The 25457-nt window shown below is 39.0% G+C and overlaps 1 protein-coding gene across 12 annotated transcripts in view; it reads right to left on the reverse strand.

Moving 5' to 3' along the window:
- Nucleotides 1-25457, reverse strand: part of LOC113655310 (arginyl-tRNA--protein transferase 1) — a 74929-nt gene that overhangs the window by 34599 nt on the left and 14873 nt on the right. For 6 of the 12 annotated variants that reach the window (XR_007140390.1, XM_047812398.1, XM_047812404.1 and 3 more), the window contains 8 exons: nt 25305-25367; nt 23812-23924; nt 23236-23331; nt 20883-21089; nt 14639-14853; nt 11410-11538; nt 7905-8033; nt 1802-1834 (listed from right to left, as the gene is read on the reverse strand). Coding sequence is in view for 11 of the 12 variants with exons in the window: in XM_047812398.1 (XP_047668354.1) it covers nt 1802-1834; nt 7905-8033; nt 11410-11538; nt 14639-14853; nt 20883-21089; nt 23236-23331; nt 23812-23924; nt 25305-25367 (985 nt within the window). In the remaining variant the exon portion in view is untranslated. The remainder of the gene's footprint in view (nt 1-1801; nt 1835-7904; nt 8034-11409; nt 11539-14638; nt 14854-20882; nt 21090-23235; nt 23332-23811; nt 23925-25304; nt 25368-25457) is intronic. The other 6 variants (XM_047812406.1, XM_047812401.1, XM_047812405.1 and 3 more) reach the window with 3 other exon arrangements.

Genomic DNA, 25457 nt, shown 5'->3' on the forward strand with positions numbered 1-25457 from the left:
TCTCTACCAATAAAGCCACTTGTCACTACACTAAATTACAGGTGTAGGTGCTTTTTTCTGACTCTAAAGACATCCAGTCTCATTGGTGCACTCTAGACAACCTGCAGGTTTGCTTTGTGGCATTTCAGACGGTTCGTTAACGTTAAACTGGGGGTGAATTTAAACAGGAAGAATGTATACAGAAACATGAATGTTTGGTGCAACTGGTAATGAGGGACAGAATGCAAACAACTGGCAACGTCATTTCTGTCTGTAAATATGCTCAGCCTGGCTTTATAACAAAATCACTTCTGTTCATGGATTCTGTAGCCTGCCTGTAAAAATATACCTGTCTAGATATATAATGGCTCTTCTCTGATACGGAGAATTGAAACAATGTTGTTCGATGAAACCTCGAATTAACTAAAGCTGAAAAGAAGAAATCCAAATTTTAAGATCATAGCCCAAAAATACCTACAACAGAACTAAGGCCAGGTTCACACTGCAAGTCTTAATGCTCAATTCGGATATTTTGCTCAGATCAGATTTTTTTGTTTGGCTGTTCACATTACCTTTTAAAATGTGGCCTATATCAAATACCAGTGTGAACAGCATGCTGTTTCGAACTGACCCGCATGCACAAACGAACAATAACAATGATGTCACACGCAGCATGCTGTTGCGCTAAAAAGTGAGGTTATGGAGGAAGTAATGAATCATCTGGTGCAAGCAAAAATATCATGTAATGCTATAATGTGATGTATTCAATGCAAACATTTATGAGCTGGTTCATGTAACCACTTTATATAACACTCTTAACACACACGTTACCAGTCACGTTTGTGTCACATTTTCGCAGGCGCGACTGGTAACGTGTGTGTGCTAAGCAAAAAAAAAAAGTCTTCGTCGGCGCATAAATGTGACGAATGTTGATGTAGATTGATGTAAAAGTCGCATCAAATCCACCTTGGCTGTTCATACTGCGGCCACATCGGAAAAAATCAGATTTGGTTCTGATTCAGGACCACATATGGAAATGGCCAGATTTCCTGAAGAAGTCTGACCTGGTCACTTGACCCCAAAAAAATCGGATTTGGGCCACTTTTACCTGCAGTGTGAATGGGGCATAAGTGTCAAAGATGACTGCTGTTGTTGATCAATTTAAACACTCGTTTCAGAATTGCTTAAAAAAAAAGTGTGTCTAAATGGAATCTCCAATTACAAAGTTGGTACATAATCCCATTAACGGTAAATATTACTTTACGGGCTTGATATTTCTATAGCGTCTGGTTGATGAAAGCAAACTCACATTGTTGTTAGGCACCAAAAAACGTCTTTGATACTTCTTCAAATGAGTTTATTATTAAATGTTCAACCCGAGTCACATCACTGGAAAACTGGGAGAGTTAAGCCACAGTTAGACCCGACAGCATCACGGTCCACTGATGTTCTTTTGCTTTCTTGATCCAATTCATCCAGAGAATGCGCCAGTCAGAGAAGAAGCAGTGTTTCTTTTTCTCTTAGCATGCTGTCTGACACTGGTCACACGCATCACAGACATATTCCATCTGCTTCCACTTCACATCAGAGCGAATGGCTGCTTTTTTTCCCCTCGCTAGTGTGTATAAATGCAGGTTTCTGTGAGCCTGTCTGACGAACATATTTTCCAGTGTTATTCTTCTACAGGATTCCAGAAACAATACCAGCTCCCTGACTACCACCAGGACACGCAACCGCTTCTGTCCGTTACAGCGTTACATCAGTGATATTACTCCAGGAAAACGTACACATGCAATACGTGCTTTGCCGTTAAGAAACTTACCTCCAGTGGTGAGTCACACAGGAACCTCTTAAACTGCACAGAGGAGAGATGGGAAAGACAGAAAGAACCGTTAGTGCATGTAGTCAGAATTTAGGAATAACTCAGTTAAACATCTTTTTATCCAGTTTCAATTTTTGGAAAATTTACTAAACTCATTGCCCTGATACTACAGAAAGTGTTAATAGGTTGAGCATGTGCAGTATTTGCTGTGATTGTTTAAAGTAATTCTCATTATCTGTTTGGCTACAGCAGACCCAGTGGAGGGGAAACAACACATTGTGTAATAAACTGCATGAAGCAACAAAAGAAATGTTGCAGAAATCCACAAATAAATACAAGCTGTTCCATGCAGACAATTCCACAAATAAATGATAGGCCTTGTGTGGATTTGTGTTGGAGTACGAACTAAACATATATTTGTTAATTACAGAACTATTTTCGTTATTTATTTGTGGAGCTCACGTTATACATAGTCATGTGATAAAATTAAGACACTCCTTTAACTATTCAGTTCTTTATTAAGAAATATCAATTTCTGATCTTGTTTTAATTTATAAATGATTTTCCACAGTGGAGATCTTTTTATATCTCTAACCAGACTCATAAGCATCAGATATCAGATGTTTAAATAAGGTAAGCCTTCATCAAAATGCTCTGTAACAATGTTCTAATAACCTGCACATGATGTGATTCACTTGTAGGTCATTTTATCCAATTTAATGTGGAGGTGTCCTTACTTTATTCTCACAAGAAATTTCTCTTTGGATTTATTTGTTTAGTTATATTATTTGAATCTTCCAATATTGTTAAAGAATTGTGAAGATCAAATGCCCATATGTTTAACTAATTAAAAATAATAATAATAATAAAAGGCTTTCATGGGTGTCATATTTTTTTCACATGACTGTATATTTGAAGCACTTATATAGCATCAGATTATGCAACAAATTCCACCCCTAAACACCCTCATATCCACCCTGTCAAAAAAAATAATAAAAAAGAAATCATGACATGGCCAACTTCACTTTATTTTCATGCACCGTCTATCCTTCGAAATTCTGTGACTTCAAATCAGTGATCTATTCCATACACTATTTTCTCCCAACAATAAAACCTCTCTTATTTGGTCAGTTCTCAGTGCATGGTAATGTAGGGTAGCATGCTTTTAACAACACTAACAAGCAAGAGCATTGAGAAGGAAAAATAAACAAGGGAAAGACAAAAATTGCCTTTGTCAGGATGTTCTAGTGCATGCTGTCTGAGCATTTTTTCCACCATGTTTGGTTGATCTGATTTTGTTTTTCAACTGACTGGGTGACTCTCAGGTCTCATGGATAAGCTGGGCACATTTATAGGTTGAGCTCACAAACCGTTCTAAATAAGAAACAGAGGCTGAACTGCATGGTGAGTATATGTCTGCAGCCACAACACTCGCATATAGACCGACTCACACACACACACACACACACGATGTATGAGGTGTGCTTAAACACAAACCTTGCCGAATATTACTGCAAGGGCAACCTGAATCACTTTAAAGCCATCATAATAAAGATAGATGAAAGAACACTGAATACATGTTGAACAGACAAGACAACACAACGGCACGGGGGTGGGGGGTGGGGGGGGGATCTCTGCACTATCCAGAAGCAAGTTATGGCTGCTAAACCATCACTTTATTAGGAACACCTGCTCGTTCAAGCTGATTATCCAATTAGCCAAGTTTGTAGCAGATGCAGCACAATAATACAAGTCGAGAGCCTCAGTTAATGTTCACATTAACATCAAACATCCAAATGGAGGGAAATAAAATGAGTGATACTCAAATAATTTATCCATGGCATGCTTGTTGGAACCAGACAGGCTGGTCTGAGCATTTCAGACATTGCTGGGATTTTCAGACACAACATTCTCTTGAATTTATATACAGAATGGTTTGAATAAACAAGAGACAACTTGTTGTTAATGAAAGCGGTCAGATGACTGACCTGAGACTTGCCAGACTGGATTAAGCAAACAGAAAGAAACTCAATTATCACTCTTTACAAACAAGGTGAGCAGAAAGGCAGGTCACAACGCGTAGAACCTTAAGACACTACAACAGCAGAAGACCACATCAAGAATTTAGGGCTGTAATGGGCACAAAACAAAGGAAAATACAAATGTATGTAGACATTCTCTGGCCAATTTAATAGGAACATTTTAATGGGAACACTGACTAACAGACTTAGTGTAACTAATTCCTATTAGGGGCCTGTAAGCATACACATATATTCTTGGACTCCTTGTGTGTGTATGTATATGTGTGTGTGTGTGTCTCCATCTCACACACACAATGCCAGAGGCCCCATCCAATTATTAGACTCCTGATTCCAAACCAGATAGGTCCAGGGAGGATACACAACTGCAAAACATTTTATACAAGGGGAATTTTTCTTGTGTGTGCATGTGTGCGCATGCATGTGGTTTTTGAGAGAGAGAAAGAGAGAGAGAGTTAGAGAGAGAGAGAGAGAGTTAGAGAGAGAGAGAGCAGGAGCTTTCACCGATATTTGTGTGATAAATCTGCTCGTATGAGTGTGTCTGGGAACGTTTAACACATTAGAGGTCAATAAAACACCATTTCTGTAAATAAGTCATTATAACATCTCTACTGTTACCCGAAGAAAAAGCTCAGCCCCCCACACTCACTCTCACTCCTGGAGAAAGCAGCCTCCTGTGGTTTTAAATGCTACACAACAGTAGGCTATGTCTCTTATTGAGGGCCTGGAGAGAATTAGTCAGCTACCAGCAGTTTCTTCCATCAAATGTCTTTGGATCACCAAAAAAAAAAGGTGAGAGGAGGCCAAAATGGTGTTAAGCTTGAACAAGAGATTCCAGCGACCGTACTGTTTTGTTACTGAGTTTCAAACTTGGATGAATAGGACACCATCAAAAATTTTTTGCACTTTTTTGACAACAGTGTGTCCTTGAGGTACACTGAAAGATTCAAAGTACTGCTTTCACCAAACAGGGACAATATCTGCAGCTGAAAAGAAGAATCCATTAAGATTATTTACATACCTATACTACATGTCAGTTATTATATATTTAATAAATGTATGTATGTGTGTGTGTGTGTAAACACACACACACACAAAGTGCAGAAATCCCAGTCATTATTGCCACTGACACTAATTGATTTGGCACATGGCATCTACTCAGAACATTCAGTATACTGGTTAAGTATAACCACATTAGTTTACCCATGCCCTGTCTCTTGCTCCAGACACTAAGGCAAGAGTATTTGTCCATTGTCTCGCTCAGGCCATAAACACTTGCTGGAGCTGAGCTAATGTAAACGCACGAATCAACATGTACAGCTTCCTCACTATAAACACCGCTCTCTTATGGCACAAGGAAAGATTCTGGGCAGCACTGGTGACTCTCACAGCTTTTAGTATTCATAGCCATGGTTTATAAGCTAGACTATTTACTGATTTGCTGAGCCCCCTTGGCAGAGCCGGGCCAGTTTCCAAGCCTGAGGGGACAAAAACCTTCTCACAGGTTACAGAGAGTGCTGGAGATCTCCTTCCCCTTCGAGCATTCACTCACACTGCCTTGTTGTTCAAGAGCTTTTAGGTCTGCTCTATGTTACCCGTTTCTACACAGACTGCCATGCCTGGGCTCACAGCACCATCACACTGCCTACCATCCTGTTCTTTCGGAGATAAACAAGAGGCTAGTTCTAATAATGAATCACAAAAGCTCCACAAAACACTGGACAGATGTGCAGTATCTCAAAGCTCTTTTTGCAGATTTTGCCTGCAAACAATCAGATTCACTACAATTGATTACAAAAACTGGGTCTGTTTTAAGGACCTGATAATGGCCATGAAGAATTCATTGACCTGATGTTTTTTTTTCCAGTGGCTTCATATTGTAAACAGCTGAGAACAAGAGACTTTTCAAATAAACAAGCATTCCCAGAATTCCCTGCTAAAACTCAATCCCGGTTGAACCAAAAATGATATGGCCAAAGGTTTGTGCATACCTGATGTGCTTATTTAAAATCCTAGTCCAAATTTCTACCCCTATTTCTGTAAATAATAATCCTTATTCCTTTATTAAGGCTTTCTACTAGATGTTGGAGTGTGGTTTGTGATTGTTCATTGTTATTACAGTAGTTCTCAGTGGGGTTGAGATCAGGGTGCTGTGCAGGATATACAAGCAGACACCTTTATCCAGAGTGACTTACATTTTTATCTCATTTTATACAACTTAGGGGTAAGGGCCTTGCTCAGAGGCCCAGTGGTGGCAGCTTGGTGGATCTGGAATTCAAACTCATGACCTTCTGATTTGTAGTCCAACACCTTAGCACTAGGCTACCACTTCCCAAGTTCTTCCACTCCAACCTTGGCACACTATATCTTCATGGAGTTCACTTGAAGCACAGGGTACACTGTCATGATGGAACAAGATTTGGACTCGGAAATTGTACCGCTACAGCATACAAAATCATCCAATACAATTGTGCCTTTTAAGCCTTGTGTAACCGTTTGGGAAGGTGCACATAAGGATGTGTTGGTCAGATGTCCATAAACCTTTCGCCCTATGGGGTACAAATGTATGTTAAAAAATAACAGTACAAGCCACAGCCTCAGCACAAGAGTATTATGTATTATTCTGCCTCCATCTCTGCCTCAAATTGGTAAGTACCCAAAACTGCCAAATAATCAACTTGAGCAAATGCTGTGTTTTGCAACTAACCAATACAAAATGTAACACAACTAGAATAAACTCTGCCAGCACTTTACAGTGACAGAATTTAGTGTTAAAATGCTTAAAAGAATGCTAACTTCACATGAACCATTATAGGTTTCGGATGCTCCTTCACATAAACTCTAATTAAATAGTAAGACTCCTAGAGGTAACAAATTAGATTTGCCACTAGATCTGCAAAACTCTGCATCTCAAAACCCAAACAAAACTCTAGATTCTTATTTACAATTTGACAGCCATATCAACAGCATGACCGAATCTTGTATGTCAATCTTTACTGAACTAATGTCACTGACATCCTCCTCAGAATCATGAACTAGTTTAGTTGATCCAACATCTATGCATTTTTTCAAAACAACTACAACCACAAGTGTGTGTTTGCTTATATGACATGATCACAGTGAGGCCCCTCAGAGTCTTCGCCAACATTAGATGCTGCTTATGGGACTTTAAACTGCTGACCCAGGTCCTATGGAACTTTTCCACTAACAATATCAAAAGCATCCTGACAGGAAGCTTCCCAGCCTGGTTTTCATGAAAGTCTTCTTCAAAGACCCATATTTGTATACATGTGTGTATCTACATACATACATTATTATATTTTCTATATTTTTTCCCTTTCATTATTGTATAGGTAGATTTTATTTCATTCTAATTTGAAGTGATGGGCATTTGAAAATAAAGCATTTCACTGCATGTCATATTGTACATGGTTGTGTATGTAATGTTTATAAACTGTTTTCTAATTTCTATGTAAAGCACTTTGAATGACCTCTGTGCATGCAATGTGCTATACAAATAAACTTGCCTTGCCTAATCAAGAAAAATTTGAATTTTAGTCTATGAAAATATTTTCATCATGAACAGAAAGGCTTTTTGAGCAATATTATTATCTGATAGTGAATGGTAACTGGTCTGCACATGCAAAAAGTAAAGGATGCTGTTCCACAAGGCTCCCTTCTAGGCCCACTGCAGTCTTCCAAGTATATGCATATGTATATAATTGTGTATTATTCATGATTAGATTTATATCAAGGTAAACCGAGTAAACACCTGGCTCACTTTTACAATGAATCTCCTAACGAAAGTGTGCTCATTATCAATTTTACACACACTGAAAACAGCTGTTAATAACCTATACTACGGTATGTAGTAAAAAATATATATATATATATGGGGGCGGGGGGTGTTGGTGGTCACAAATTGACTAATATATTGTAGCTATGGCAAAGTTTATTTTATCTTGCAGCTCTTAAGCGTTGCAAGAAAAAAAAACTTTATTGCAGTGGGCAGACATTTAACTTCTAAGAGCTGAGAAAGTATGTATGCAGGAAAAGACTCGTACCTGGCTTTCATCACATTCGAGTGGATCGTCGTCATGAATGGCCATCTGGTAACGGGCAAACAGCTCCACTGACTGCTTGTACGATGACAAGAAGTCAGGGTCCTCAAACCTGACCGGCACTAGCCTCACCTTCAGGGGCAGCAGGATGGAGGATGATTAGTGGGAAATAAGGAAAATGGCCCAGTGACCAGAAATGAACAGGGGAACGAACATGAACATTGACCAGATACAATCGAATTACCAGGAGAAGAAGCAAAGTGTAGAGGTTAAGAATGCAGGAGGAAAGGTATAAACAGGGAGAAAGAGACCAAGTAGAAAGCAGCATTATGATCATAAGATGAGCTTACAAGGAAACAGCAGGACTATTTATACACATACAAATGTGATCTGCCTTTTTAACATTTCTTTGTAAAACATCCGTTAAGAAATGTTTCATCTTCTGTTCTTAAGAAGACTAATTTGCTGTATTTTTCAATATCACATGGATATGATGCAGATAATGGAGGGTATGGAGAACAACAGGAACCTGAAGGTGAGGCTAGCTCTCTGCCCAGCTCCCAACTTTTAAGCGGTGGTGTAAAGCCGAATCCCAACAGACAGGATTTTTATATTTTGGACTATCCAAGTGCGTGTAATTCAAGAAACAAACAATGTGGTGGAGAAAGAGAGGTGAGATACGAACCAGAACCAAAAAAAAAGAACATCCAGTGGTGAATAAAGACAACCACCAAAAAAAATTAAATAAACCTATCACTGTAAAAAGAAAAAGAGTCATTGTAAACATTACACATGTTCAAATCTGCTGCTATATTGATTAGTAAATTTTAGTGCTTCACATAATCTGATGTGTAGAATGAGTTACTCCTAAACAAACTAATGGAAAAGAAACACCAGACACACTGAATTCATCCTATTTTCTCTAGCACTTATCCTACATAGTGTCACTGGGAACCCAGAGTCTATTCTAGTAGATTAAGTTCACAAGGTTGAAAGGGGTCCAGTAGAGGGCAAAATAAACACACACCCAGGACTATTTGGAGATAGCAATCTACGTACAAGGCATGTCTTTGGTCTGGAGGAGGAAACCGGTAGATCCTGAGGAAACCCCTTAAGCACACAGACAAACATGCAATGCTAAACACACAGGGAAAGACAGGTAGTTAAGATTTAATGCACCCCAAAAGTGTTGTTTTTTTAATCTCTTTCAGCATTAGATTTTCCAAATTATCAGAGCTGCATTGCATGTTATACAATATAAGGTTCTGATTAAAAGGCAGGTGAAACTGTGCTGAAGTATTTCTTGAAAAATGTTCACTATTCTAGAAGATGGGTTATAAGCACTTCTGTATGTATTAGCACCATCTCTGAGGAGGTAAAAAACGGATTCAAACCTTGAGTTTGCTTTTCCCATTAAACCATTACCACTGCCCCTAGCTAACAATTGAGCCTGTCCAAAAGTGGGCCAGCTGGTAGCATAAAGCATGAAAGACAAAAATTGTAGTTGTAGATGATAACAGAAAAAGGTTCGATGTAGGTGAAATTAAGGGATAAATGACTTAACTGTGGTTTGAGGATTTGAAAAGTGAACCGTTAAACTCCACCAAAGAGAACTCTCGAGGTTAAAATACAGTCGTCGCATGACCATGGAGATAAATTTTTTTTTAGAATAATTTGCATTTCAGGTGGCTTAAGGGGAGCTAAAAGGAAAATGACATTTGTTTGCACACGGGCATAAGCGGAGAGAAGCTGAATGTTTATTGGTATAGCCAGTGAAAGGCATGGAGGTAAAATACCTGCTTAAGCGCCCAAGCAGTTTAAGACTAACATCACCCAATTTTACCAGGGCACCTGTAGAAACACTGCGTAGCCACTACTTATGGGAGCAGTTTTCTCATTTCCTCCCCCTCTCTTACATGTCAGTTTCTTTCTGAAGACTCTATTCATTCTTTCTCTCTCTCTCTCTCTCTCTGGTGCACAATCACAAGCAGTCCGAGCTCAATCCCTTTCCCCTAAGCTTCAGCTTTGCCTCATATCCGATTTGTTTGAACAGATTATTCCATCTCACCTCTGTTTAAACAATCTTCTTATTAACATCTGTGTGTAGATTTTTCATTTATATTCCACACAAATCTCTTTCACCTTAGCTCAATTCCTCAAACTTCTTTTTCAGAGGTGCAGCATCACTAATCTCTCAAAGGCCTCGCAGCAATGAAACGATATGGAAAATGGGTGGTATGGTGGTTCAGTGGTGGTGCAGGAATGGTGCTGCTTCCTCACATCTTACAGGAAAATGGTTTGAGCTCAAGCTACTGTTGCCTCAGTCTCTTGTACCTGGCTGACAGGAGTTGAGTTCTCTACCGTTGTGGTCCATCCTCATTAAGGTTGTGCACTCTGAGATGCTTTTCTGCTCACCCACTTGTAGAGTGCTTACTATGCATCACTGTTTCCTTGCTGTCAGCTTAAACCTGATAGAAGTCTGACTTCTCACATCAGCTCTTAATGGATGCCTTTTGTTTTTCCACTCCGTTCCATACCATGTGTAAACACTTGACACAGCTGTGTATGGAAGTCTGAGATAACTGAGATGTCTGGCACAAACAAGCAAAGTCACTGAGATCACATGAAGCTCTTGAACTGTGTCTCTAGTAGTTCTTGCATCATGATTAACCAAGTGGATATTTGCATGAATGCGCAGGTATAAAGGTGTTCTTACTAAAAATCATTCTTCAGAACTGAAGCATCAAACTTATTCACTACGAAAATGTGCATTTTATAAACATTGCAACTTAACCAACAAATTTGATGTTATCAATATTATCTGTTGGATGATACACAAGGCACTCATTTCATTTCACTCTTAGAAAAGTTTAAAAGCCTTGAATCATCCCTTCAGATAACGAACTTGTGGATAATCTGCCCGAGAAGAAGCCATAGCAATAATTTAGTCTATTTTGCTTTAATTGATAGTTACCTGTTGGACATGTAGGGGGAAAAGTTTGGAATGTATAATGGATATCTACAGTGTATGTTTCCCAACACCACTGCCGGCTACACTAAATACACAGTATTATTGTTTTTATGAGACGTCTACACTAGCATGTACTCCTTTGTAATGTAATTCTTTTCAGAATCCAGAAGCAAAGCCGTCATATAACCCACCTGCCCACTACGCGTGGTCAGCTTGGAAAAAGACATTGTGAATTCGGACAATGTCTGGCAAAGACGTGTAAGCGAGGCGAGAACAAGAAACATCTCTTTAGTTAGAAGTGTTTGCTAACACTGTTTAGAGAGTTTAATGAAGTTTCCTGGCAAAACATGGAATTGGATAGCACGCTAGTGTTCCTACATGCGTATGTGAGCTAACGTAGAAATGTGTCCAACATCCAGTCACCCTGATTACTACATGATATCTATTAATGAGTGAACCTAAAGACTCGAAGAAGGCCATGTCATTTGCGCTGAGTCACAAGCATCCCTCCCCAGTAGAAGCTGCGTAACATCTGACCTGGCTCTCACTAGGCTTATCAGGTGGGTCGTGGTGAATACCCGTCTGGTAGAGTTTGTACACTTGGTAAGAGGCGTCGAAAGAAGCTTTGAACTGTGGACTGGGTGGCATGGAGCGCACTAGCCTCACCTTCAAAAAGCAGGATGTTCACCAAGAAAAAAAAGAGAATGAACAGGTGCATTATCAATAGAGAAAGGCTGAGTTGAGTGAGACATGCAGACACCTTGAACAGAAAAAGTATATTAAGAATACAAACATTGTACAAATCAGTTGACACCAAGTTGCCAGATTTTAGACGTACTTACCTATAGTCATGACACAAATCATGTTTGGTCAATGTGGTCCATTCTATTCACAGGTATCCTTGGCATATGTGTTACAGGCAGTCACTGAGTTGTTACAGACAGTAACTGAATTTTTATGGTGTTTTTTTTTTTTTAAACAATTACACGTTAAGAAGAACTCGCAACTTCATGTCAAATCACATGTACAAAAATCTACAATTTAAAACTCATTGAAAATTGGTAAACATGTATTTAGCAAAACAAGATAACGATGATATTTAAAAACATTAATATATACAGTGGGTCCCAAACGTCTGAGAGCTAGTTTAAATGTTTCAGCTTGGCATTCTGTGTCAATTAAAATAAACAGATGAAGGTTTTTATTTAAAACTATAATAACCTGTAATAACTCGAGGAAAAAGTCGACATAGCAGACATTTTGGCATGAAAGTGCAAAGTGTGTAGTATGTCAGTTGGGACACATCATTTATCCAATCTTCAATTTGTTCTTAGACGTTTGGACCTCACTCTATTATTAACCTGTAATAGATTCAGCATGGAGTTGGTTGGGTGAGAACAGACATAGCCAAGATTTACTAGATTTTACTTTCTGATGAATTGACAAGAGAACAATTGCCATGTTCAGTGCAGTTTGGCCCACCACAGATACAAAGATGATATAATTTTAACAAAAGACAACTTCTTGAACTCCAGTAGCAGTAACTGCTCAAATATTTACTTAACTAGCAACCCAGCTTCTAATTATTAGTCCTTCTTGTCATATTTGTGTTGGATGGAGTGCTTATTCTTCTCAAGTCTCTATGCTAGGATCTAAAAGGGAACTGTTCTAAAATTTATTTTGGTTGGCTGTTACTTAGATTCCTGGATTAATATAAAGGAACAACTATGTTCGCATTCGAAATGGTAGCAGTTTTGCTTGAGATGCATGCATATAGTATCTTTTAAGCGGCCCGGCTGGATTTTTAGGAGATATTTTGTGTGCAAGAAACCAAGAAGTAACCAAGATACAGAAAATCTCATCGTTGTAACACTAACAGTTCTGGGAACGTTCAGGGAAAGTAATTGTGAGGGGACAGAGAAAAGCAGTGTCTGGAAAAGCACGCGTTTCAAAAGGAAGCTTTCACTGTACTTCCACTGCCCCCTAGAGGAAGTCTCATGTCATTCTCAACTAATTCTAATGCATACAAAGCTCATTCAAACGCTAAGTGTTTAAAGGTTTTTTCGCTTTAGATTTAAAATCTGAATATCGCACCGATCTACTAAACTCAGTTCACATAACAAAAACAGTTAAAGCCATTTTACACCTTAGGAAATGACAGCAATTAAATGACATGCAAGTAAACAGTAAATGATGGACATTTAACGTTTATGACTTATGCTACATTCAAACGTACAGCAATTCGCAGCCACAAAGCAACCGGGAATCAGTCATTTATAATGAGAGCTGGTGACTTTCTGTGACATGAGTTTGGTGACCAGATGTGGCCGTGTCCAGCGATGTGGCAAACTTGGTGCCGTGACTACCAATGGGAGTGAAGACAGCAGAGCATTCAAGATCTGTTGCAAAGAGCTCACACTGCTTCTCCTTCATCTCATATGATATGATACATTGCTGAGTTTTATACACAAACAAACCCTCTTTCCAGAACGTTTCCTTTTTAGCGGCACGAAAACAGATTTTTGAAAGCTGGCGCCACCCACTGATTAACACTTTATACTATAAAGTCTTCAGTTAGCATTCCTATTTCTGGTTGTCGTAATAACAGGCGGCTGACATGCGGAGATAAAATCGCTGTAGACGTGAATGTACTGCAATATTATTAAAAAAAAATATTAAACATAAATATAACAAACATTTGGGAATCGAGCAAAGCAATGATTTATAGTTAGTTCCCATTGAAACAACTAACAGTTATTGAATTTTTCTGAGAGGAAAAAGTCAATCAGCGCATTCTGTTTATTAGCTCAGTGACAAACGACTGTGTTATTGCTGGACTATGTCTGGGGTTTCCTGTGTCCCAGGTTTCAGACTGTTGATGTTGACAAAATCTTGGCCTGAGTCGCTCTGAACTATAAAAGACAAGGCTACAAATCTGGAGTGAAAGTTTAGTAAAGACTCTGCTCCATGCCTGAAAATCCTGTCTGCTTGGGACGAAGAGATTTCTTTGAGGTTTCTCTCAAAAAACCTTTGTTAGTTATTTTGTGAAATGTACAGGAAACAAGAAAAATAAAATTAGATTAGCCTAAAACATTAGGATTCTGTTTACCGCAAGCAGTGTACGGTGTATGATAAAGCACATTCAGAGTGGTTGCACACAAGTAAACATCTCATTAAGAAGCTGTTCCTGCACGTCCTGTTCGTTCTTTTCTCTCCAGGCTTAATGGCCTCGGACAGAGTCCCAAACGGTGCAGTTGATGAAGTGAGGAGAAGCCTGTGGAGGAAGTGTGTGATATATCACACGCTAGCAGAAACTCCTCCGTTTTCCGATCTGCCAGCGAGTCAGAGATAGGTTGACACCAACAGGCTGGAGGGACTGCATTTTTACAGCGCACAGTTACCACATGTCAAACACGCTCCGGGACAGAGTCGTTGCTGTTTTTTTCGCCGTGTGTGCTGAAGGTTTTATGTATGAAATAATGAAATAGTTTGAAGCAAAGCAGATGCTGAAAAAGTGCATGGTAACCTGGGTGAGATGAGGCCATTGTTGTCCAGTGATCTGCTTTAAAAAAAAAAAAAAAAAAATCTAACAACCTCCGTCACTTCCGAGCTGACGGGTTGCTTGAGAAAGAAATCTGGTTTGAATTGTGGCTCGAGGATCAAAATCTGGAAGTTTCTAGCAAAGACAAGCTGATCTCACCCAACCAACGGCAGAAATGTTTTACTCAACTTGTGCTTAATAACCACACCTTGGTTTTAAACTAACCTCTAAACGATGAAGAGGGTCGTCAGGCAGCGAGTCGGTAATGAATTCTTCTAGTGGTTTGGGTTGACCTGACGCTGGCGTTCCTGTAGCAGGCTTAGGGTTTGTCGAAATGCTTCCTCCATCTTGCTGCTTCTTCTGCTCCTTCTGTAATCTGCGCTCTTTCCGGATATCCTTTGCTTTGCGACACTGAGGTTTGCAAGGGTCCGCTCCCACTCCTGAGTCAACAGAAAACAAAACAGAGAAGATTCACCTTTTGTCTTCGGTAGCGCAAGTTGTCTATGAACACATCATATGCTCTGCGTTATTCAATGAAAATAAAGCTCCTGAAAACATCATATGTGGCACAAACCCAAATGAAATAACGTGTTAATGCCATAAAGCTCTGTCCTGTCCAGGACTCGTTTGAGTAGTATGTTTTCTAGAATTTACGGTAACGGCTCAATACTTTGGTGTCATTAAGCAAAAAAACGTAGCTGCTCTTCATGTAGTGAGTAAAGGCGCAGAGAGAAACGTGCTGTTTCATGTGCTCATGTATAATGATAAAAAGCATCAAATCATAAGGCTGCAATGTTTTGCTCAGTGTTTAATGTCGGTCTGTTTGCAAAACCAATATTTTTAACTTCAAAATTTGGCTGTATGATTAAAATGGCTAACTGAAGATGACGAAGAACTCACTGCTTCAGGAGTCACTGCTAAAGATAAACAGCCGATTATAGACCTGAATGGAACGCACAATAAAATGCTTAGCTGTGTAACCTGCTGAATCGACTGTAAGTCGAGGGGAGTTCAGAAACCCATCTTTAGACAAAGGAAATTTGCAAAAAGTTGTGTTACAAAAGATGAGCTTTACACGAAGGAGCTTTTACAGCAAGTAAACTTTACAGAAGGCAGCTTCACAGAAGGCACTGGAGAGGTTTATGCCACCTTTTGCGTGCCGACTTCGAAACTCGATTACAATCAAAGCGGATGTTTCCCCCCAAATAGTTTGAAATACAAGGTATTACGGCCACAAGAAACGTTCTATAATGGGCAGCAGACACTTCATGAATTCTACATTTGGAGCCATTTTCCTGGGTGTGAGAGCGTGTTTCCAATTGCTATGTGCTGGATGGCTGCAGGGCTACGAAGATGCATGCCTACACTTGCGTGTTTAAAAGAAAGGGAGATGGGGGAAAAAAAAAAAAAAACTTCTCTTATAGTTCTTCCAGCAAATTTTGAAAGCAAAGCAAGATGGTCTACGTGTTTGCATATGGAAGCCACATGGCGAGCACGCATGTGTGCAATCTGCAAAGCCGTCTCTCCAGCGCCGAAGGAGGCTTTCTAGCTCGCTGTAGTGCAGAACGGGATTCGGTCCTTCCGTGGACATGGAACTCATTTTCTCATCCTCCGACAACATGACATCATTGTAGCTGAGGCTGTAAAACAACATGCACTCTGTTCACTGGCTCCTGCTGCTTTCTGCAGGGTTTTTTTTCCTCTCTCTCAGACTTCTCAGGTTTAAATGGAAGCCGGGAGGAGGCTTTTTGTTCAGGCCCAGGGCTCCGTGTGCACAAAAAAAATTTATATTCATTCAACACATGACAATTTAAACTACTATCATTAGTTCTATCATCCCAGACCCTTTGCCAGCAGTTGTACCTATCCTATGCACTTCAACTCTAGGAAAATTTCAGATTGATCATTTTCCAGGTCAGGATTTTTGAAATTGGACTCCTCTTAATGTTTTCAGGGAAAAAACAGAAAAAAGTGATGCTGTGTGCAAACAGAATGAGGCTTCCCTCAATTGATTTTACACTGCTGTGCACTCCTCCTTCTCCTCCTCCTTTCTGGGCTGAAGCCAGCCCCTGAGAGCAAAAGTTTACACACTGACATCCTTTTTGGAGCAATAAGGAAAGCAAGACCATTTCCTGCCTGGCCTTGTGCCAGCTGCCCACATACCCACTGCCGGCCCGGTCACCCGCCAAGAGCAAGACAGAGAGAGCCTGAAAGAATGAAAACGAAAACGCTACTTGATACATGGTGCATAGGAAAGAAACAGTACTCCTAAAACAGTCCAGAAACTGGGGGTAATAAATCATGGTGAAATGGACAAGTCAGCACCGGACTTGTGAGATTATACACACTGATCGTGTGCTAAAAGGCTGAAACTAAAACCCAGAAATTTCAAAATGCTCCACAGCATGAAGACCTGGAGAAATGAATATTTTATGAGATATATTGTCTTAAAAAATTATTTTTGTTGTTGTTTTTTTAATATCATTGGAATTTGCTTTTCCTAATGGAAAAGATGATTGACAACAAATTATCGACTTTGGTGCCCATTAGTTTTTGGGACGTTGTGACGTTCGTTCACCTTCTATTTAACTGTCCATAAGTTCAACCTACTAAATAGAGAAACATTTCTGACGGACGTTATAAACACGGCACGAGGACATGCGACGTGCTGAACTTTTATTTTCTCTGTAAACACCCACAGAAGAAGCAGAGCAGATGCTGGGTTACTTCCAGAGCTGAGGCCTGGGCCATGTTACTGTCTGCTTGATGTCCATAGTTGCGTTACAGCTACAAACTTGAGTGCACGCACACTAGTTTCTTTTTTTTGCAACGTAGATCCGCTTTTACTGCTGCACTGAACGGTGTCTAGCGTAAGAACTGTTAGGAAAGTTTCTGTTTAAATGTATAAACAAACTTTCCAAAAGGACACACAATGAACAGGAAGGGAATGAAGATGTGTTCCTCTTGAAGACAGATTCTTCCTTTCGAGCTGTTAACACATCATAAAGACCCAGGACTAACTTTTGCTATGGGAACCAGGTGTGAATTGATCGTATATGCAAAATAATGAGCCCACTAAACTACATGCACCATTGCTACGTGTAATGTGGTGCACACTCTTTCCAATACACATCAGAAACAAATAGGCTACTTAGAAACATACCACACACACACACACACACACACTCCTCCCGAGGGGGTAGAGAGGTGTATATTTAGTTCGCAGACCTAAAGTATTTCTGGAGGAGTGATGTCTCTGGCACTATATTTGACAAGAAGGGAAAACACAGGAAGTGTAGAACGGAGAGACAGAGGAGTGGAAAGACACTTCCTACTAGCAATAAACAGAAGGTCAATTGAATTGCTCAGAATTATATGCACACACACATGGGACCATGTATGCATAAAAGGCAGATGCAAAACTATTGGCACCCTTAGCAAATGTCTTTGTGCTTCATTTGCTCACATTAAAAATACCAGAAATTGAACCTTTAACTGAAGTTGCACATCATCCATGACTTCCTGTTTCCCTGACATGCATGTCCTGTTCCTGACATAGATTTGACAGTGAAAGATTAAAGACATCTATGAAAACTTAGTCACGCCTGAACCTGGGTATAGAACGAGAAGTGGAGCTGTGAAGAAAGAGAAAGAGGATACGCATGTGTTTTACCCCCAGGCATCAGGGGAAGGGGTGGGCGATAAGACAAAGATATTAGATCAAGATTCATAAAGCCATTTCCACGATATGTGACCACAAGACATGTGATGAACAATCGAATTGCCAAACATAAAACAATCCTAAATTTCAAAAATTAAATAAATAAAATATATTAAATGTAAATCAAAAAATATAAATATATATAAAAAATATTTTTTTATATATTTAAAACGTTAAGTATTAAACTATAATGCTCAAACAAGCAGAAATTTAAATTTTTTCCATTTATAAAAGGATATTTCTGATATTTCAGAAAAGCATATTGTAACATTTATCGATTTTTTTCCCAAATAGGATTGTGCGATCTGGTGAAATAAACTTTCCCATGGTCTCAATTGAAGATTTGCATAAGATGTCAGCTCGATCGGCTCATAGCGTCTCAAAAATGTACAATTAGTCACAAGCTGCATGTGTTGGAGAAAAGGACCATAAACCGGAGCTTGGAGAACACCTGGGAGTTTGCTAAAAGCTTTAGACACTGGAATGTTGGAACTGGATTTTATGGTCCGATGAAATAAAAATGATCTTAAAAACTCAGATTAAAAAGAAGAACAAAACAAAAGGAAACAAATCCTTACTGCTGAGTATGGTGGAGATTTTGAGATGTATGGGATGCTTTTCCTCCTAAGGCACTAAGAACCCCTTAAGAAGCACCAGAAGATTTTAAATAAAATGACGAATGGGAAAAGTGACAGCTGGGATTTAGTTGAATCTCTCTACGGGACAATGATCCAAATGACCACAGAATCAAGAGTCTAGCATGGACTTCCCAGTCCCCAGTCCCCTAAACTCCATTCAAGACTTGGATTGGACTGAGCTGTAGAGGAGAATCCATAAAGAGAAGGACAAAGAGAAATATTGAAATATTGAGTATTAAGAACAAGTCTTACAATTTACTACAGGCCATAATAGATGATTTAATATTAATACAATATTTTGTCACCTTCTATTTAAGTTTATTGCTATATCAGCTTCACTTGCATTTATTTCATGTCAATACAGATATCAGTTAAACATTCTGAAACTTCAAATAAAAAATATTCTTTAAATTAACTTGTGATAAAACTTGTAAAACTTTTCCAAGGTCAATCTTAAAAAATAAATCTTCCACAGTTTGTCCTGAAAGATGGCTTTGTCTTGTCGAAACTAAAAATACGACGGACCAAAAGTACGTATTATTGTCAAGGGAGCGTTACGATTTGTTGGGCTTTTCTGCCCTTCAATAAATACCCATGTGTCAGTCTTAGTGTGGTCTGAATAGCATCTTGTGTACATAAATTGGTCATGTCTAGATTTAATGAGGTAGATGCCTATTTATGTGACAAGGTTCATTTCAAATAATTAGTATTTTTAGAATTCTTCCCATTCTACTCACCATTTTAATCTTACAATATTAATAAAAACTGAGGCACATGAACGTAATTAAAACATTTTTTTTATTTAGCTGCAGCCCCGTAAATAAATATTCATACCTAATTTATTTATTATTTGCATTCCATATAATAAACAACTGTTGTGCGAGACTTATTCATTTCCTCTATGGAGTGTGTGCACACAAAGGCATATCCAGATAAATTCTCCTATAAATTCCTGCTCATGTAGAAAACCTGTGTAATATCAATCACTTAACTCCATCTGTGTTCAGGGTAATAAAGTCGTAAAGGTAGTCATAAAGTCTGTTACCGTAAATTTGTCACCAGGTGTTTTCCGTTGAGGGGAAAGGAGGGGGGCGGGATGCAGAAAGGAGCTCTTTCTCCTCCTTTGGGGAGCATCTCTAAATCTTTGCTGTTTCCGGAACATTCCTAGGCTGCTCATTTCGGTGAGGTGTGGAAGTACTATATTTCATTTGGTCATATTCTTGGCTGTAAAATCACACTAAGTGATGTGGAACTCAGAAGCCTGAAACAGCGTTTTCTAGAATCGGATTTCAAATTTTCTTTTACTTTTGGGTCAAATCTTTGACCTTTGTAGAGCTTTATGATTTAAAAAAATAGTAAAAAAATTGTTGACGCTGTAAAAATACGAACATGAACTTAGTGCAGACTGACCTCGTACCTCACACGCGTGTTTCTGAGTATCTGCTGCCCCCTGTAGCACTGACGCAGAACTTCTTGAGTGAAACGTTCCACTTCCTGACTAATTTTTGCAACAATAAAACATAGCATATGCCAAAAAGCTTTCAGTTATCAGGGCCTAAATAACAATCCATTGGTCCTCACAAATGTAAAACTTACTATGAACAAACAAATAGCCTCAAGTGACAACAAACACACTTCAGATTTCAGTAAACCAACATTCAGAAACATACAGTAGTAGAGAAACAAATGTACAGCCCTATAATTCAGTAACATATCAAAACATTTTTACAATAACAGTAAATAATTAACAAATTCTCATCTTTTTTTCAAAATCTTTTAACATGAAATCTATTGTTTTTTTTTTCCTGCCATCACTTGATATTATTAGTTTGTTGATAGAAGTTGGTGAGCACCATGCAATTGGTAATTAAACCCTGATAAATAAAAGCATAGAATTGAAGGTGTACTTTATTTTTTTGACTGTATACATCAGTGGTTTGGGGGAATGCTTCATGTACCACCTACACGTACTCTCATATTGCGAGCTTTTTAAAATTATTAAATTGGAACATTCATTTTTGTTTGTCTTCAAGAGTCGATTTCTTTTACCATCCATTTCTACTAAACTTTCACACTTTTTCCATTAGCTATCTTTTGCTGTGAATCTCACCTGGTTTAGGCTCGAGTCGTGGGCTTTTCCCTGCTGACGGTAACACCGTTTCCTCTCTTGAAGTCTCAGATGTTGATGGTTTGGCATCGGTGTCTTTCTGTACAGTGCTGGAAATGATGGGATTCTCCACCTGAGTGTGCATGATTTTCACAGGCGCCACCAGAGGAACTTCCACTACCTCTTCAAAAATGGAGTCCATCTGCTCACCTACACATCAGTACACACAGGGTTAATATCAATACCAGCTAGACAAAAAAAAAAATCTAGATAGCTTCATATCTGTATAACTAAACATACTTTTGCTATATGGAGGTTAATATTGTGCACCACTCATTACGGCCGTTACCATGTGACTTCTGTGTAAGCATCAGGTACATTAAAGAATTTGCTCAGTCAAAGAACAAACCAAGTAAAATCTGAAGCATTTCCATTTCCACAGAAAAAATAGATTAATATTGGCATATTGACCATGAACCAATTTCAGTGGTGACCAACAAGTCACATGGGACACTGGTATGAGGCATCTCTCAGCTCAGGCATGACACAGTCAATGGACTTGGTAGAAGAGAATTAAAAATGCCTGGTGTAAAATTGTCTGGATCACTCAAACGGAATCTTGATGCTAGGTGTGAACAGGATCTTTGATACTATGTGCCCAAGAGAGGCTGTTCCTCTTTGTCCAGAGCCACTGACTACTCTTTTTCTTTAGTGAGCTGCTTTAATGACATGCCTTCTCATCCCTTCTGGCCAGATCCTGAATCTACAACCTCATTGTTGAGTGTCCAAGCTAAGCAGAGAAAAGTCCTTTGTCCTTTGCTGTTTATGTTCACCATGAGCATGCAGAGCCCTGGGAAGACATTGTGGACGAGTGCAATGTACTTATCCAATGTACCCTAGGTGTGAAGACCTGGAATTGGAGTTCTTCCTTTCCCTGACAAACATTATATAGTTGTTTAAAAGGAGGTAGGGGTTGGTATTGTACACTTTTGCATTCGCTGTGTGTCCAGCAATGTATACGAGTAACCTGTTGTATCGGTCTTGTGTCTTGACTTGCTTGCTCTTAGACATACGATTGCTGGGTATTTTGGGAGATGACAGGACATCATATGTTGCACAAATGATGAAACTAGGTTTGAACTCTTCTATATCTAAAGGGTCTTTCCTAGAGGTTTCCAAAGGTCCTTCTTTTCATAGCTCATCCCTTGACTCAGCCTTGCCCGGGCAACAGCCTTTATGCACATTGTGTCCTGTTCTTTTTGATACACTTCCTCAACCACAAGGCTGAGGCCTCCCTTCCCTGACTGTACTTGATCAACCAAAGACATCATACAGCTTTTTGCTGGGTTGCCTCTGCTAGGTGTAACATCTTCTGTTGATATCGTGGGAACAGCTGTGGTTACAGTAGCTTGCAAGTCTCAATTTGGAGAGCTTGTTTCTATTAAAGGGTCTCCAGTGACCACTTGTGATCAGATTTCATACACCATTTGTGATAGTGTGTGCCAGTCATCTACTGCATCTATGTCCAGACAGAAATGTCATATGTATTCGATCTTATATACCAATAAAGTACATCTGATTTCAAAGTTTCAATCATACTTCTATCAATTCTGTTAGACTAGCAGTGGAGAACATTCAGCACAACAGTTAGGCAATAATGAGTTTTCTCAAGCTAGTGCAATACTGCAGCAAATCAGTCCTTTGTTGCTGTTCGGGATGCATCAAGAAGCTTTAGCATTCATACTATAAATATTACGTTTTCACTTGCAATCCAAACCACGTAAAGGTGCTTCCACCAGACATGCTGAGGCAGAAATTCTCAGGATGCAAAAGGTACAGAGATTGTAAGAACTAGTCTTGCAACAAGCATGACTAAGTATAATGTTTTGTTTTAGTGGTGGTGTTAATCGCCCCGATCAATTAATCAGTCCCTGGTCCAAAACAACAAGTTAATTGTTTGCGAGTTTGATATAGATTTGAGATTTCTGGGTAGAAAAAACATGCAGTATGATGGCATGCTGAAAGTTTTTCAGTGGATACATGAAATGTTATGTGCATGCAAACAGTTACAATATCGTGTCAGCTTTAGATAATAATCAAACAACTAGTAAAATAAGCAGTATAATTCATCTCTACCTCTCTGTGTCTACCTCTCTACCTATCTTCATCCAGTTCAGTAATGTTTGCACTTTTTCCACTTTCCATGGGAAAATTCTACCCACTGATTTTTTTTATTTATTTGTTTTACACACCTTCTAGCTCAATGAATAAATAAATGTAACACAACGAAGCCAAAATATCTAAATGAGGATAAGAGGAGATGTTGCTCTAGTATGGCACGGCATGGGAAGCGCACCTGAGAAAAACGTCTGGGATACTCCAGCAGCTATAGCCGCTGTCCGCTGAAGAGACGAAATGAGAGGCTTTAGGAAGCTAGGGATGTCAAACAAACCTAAGATTGAGAAGTCACTTTGTTTCTGGTAATGCAAAGAGTGACAAAAGCTACACTTGAAGGAATCTGTTGTTAATTAAAAAAAATGGTACCCAAGGCATCAGTTCTAAAACAATAAATCATACAATACACAACCTTAAAATTATACACGGTAACAGTTTTCCTTGCCCACAAATTAACAAGAAGAATCGAACAATTCTGTTTTCACAATGATTTCATGTGACATTACTTTCCAAATGGAGAACGCCTCAAACAGTTGATGAATTTTTGCCTCTCCTCATTATGAATTCATTTACCAGAATAATTTGTTTCACACTAAAAATAAGATTGAAACCATACAAGAAAATAACATCAGAAACAAGGTTTGTTTTAGAACGAACGGAATCTAATGAAATGTAAAGAAAGTATAGAATTAACCACATACACACTTGCAGATTAACACAGAGGCCAACAAACTAGAACTTGGAAGCAGTAACGCACCATCGCAGCCGGCATCATGGGCAGCTGGCTTCTCCCCTTTCGACAGGAACTTTGTCATCTTCTTTAAGACCTTCTTGTGCGTCTTTGAAGGATGAAAGTTTAAGGCATGGCACCTTTAACAAAGATTTTGAAAAAGTAAAAAAAAACAACATATATATATATAAAATTTATTTATTTTTCATATGCCTATATTACATATATAAAACATTTTACATTTTACAGTTTTTCACTTACATATAAATCTTCATATCTGTATACATATTTGAACTATATTTAATTAAAGGTAGGGTCTCTGTTATTTGAGAAATGCTTCAGAAAACTTAGTCGGGCCGACAAACAAAACTAACGTGTAGCCAATGAGCAGAAAGGGGCGTGTCTTTGTCAATATGCGACGGAGAGAGTGTTCAGTGCGCATGTGTGACATTAGCAAAAAGCGGTCTTAACACTGACATGGAGGATAAAAACAAAGAAAGAAAGCGAAGAAAGGTTTACAATAAGGCAAGTAGTAGGATGTGTTAATATAGGATCAGCTTTCCAGCGCTGGAGAGAACTGAAGGAGCAGGAAGTTGGCCTCATAGTCACAGATTGGAGTTTCCTGAGTCAATAACTCCTGAGCTAAACGCTGTTACTCCACAAATAACATCTCTTTTCTGTCATAGTAATGTAGAGAGGCAGCTACAACCATGTTTTGTGTAGTAACAGTGTTTAGCTCAGGAGTTATTGACTCTGGAAACTGTGAATATGCGGCCAACTTTACTTAAGACGCCGAGGTGCTGTTTTCCTTCTCGATAGGTGAGTAACGTTGGTTTTGCTTTGGAACACAGAACTAATATATGCCTTTGTCCTTTGCATGATTATGCTTGTGTCATTTTTGCTTTTTTGTTTATCTGCAATCGTATTGTTCTTCCCTTCAGCTATGATAAAGACACATGTCTTTCCATTATTTGCCTGGGTTACGTATCAAGTTCAAGTTTCTTTATTTGTCATTTCGCTACGACATGCAGTGGAACAACATGTCGTGTCTCACAGGTCAAACGGTGCAACATCCATACAGACATTAAACGATTAAACAAGACATTTCTAATTTAAATACACAAAAGAATATACACTCAAGCAGTAAATATAGGTATGAAGACTACAATGCTTCCTTGATCTTGTACACATGCAACAGGAGGCATTCAAGGTCAGCAGCTGGTAGCAGACTAGTGCAAGATGTGGTGTGCAATATGAGCATGTAAACATTTTTAATGTGCCAGTTGTCAGTGTGCTAATGCTGAGGAGAGTGTGACTGTCAGTCGGGTCACGTCACAGGAGGCCTGTGTATATTCAGGGGGTGGCAGTGGAGGTTTGAGTTTAATGTATTGAGCTATCAGTACAGGGGTGGGACCCATTTGGGTTAGGGCCATGTTTGTTTTGGTGATTTCAAATGTCAACATTGGCTTTCAAACAACGGAGACCCTGCCTTTAACTGCGATCATTTAAACGCCATTTACCTGATAGTGTACTGTGGACAGCAGGTCTTGCTCATGAAAGGCTTGTAAACATACTTGCCACTTCTAAAGACATTTAAAGAAAAAGAAAAGAAAGAAATAAATGCATGGTTACAGAAATGTCCTATAATTTAAGGAAAAACATCACCTGCATGA

This window comes from Tachysurus fulvidraco, chromosome 4 (assembly GCF_022655615.1).
Source record: "Tachysurus fulvidraco isolate hzauxx_2018 chromosome 4, HZAU_PFXX_2.0, whole genome shotgun sequence".
NCBI lineage: Eukaryota > Metazoa > Chordata > Actinopteri > Siluriformes > Bagridae > Tachysurus > Tachysurus fulvidraco.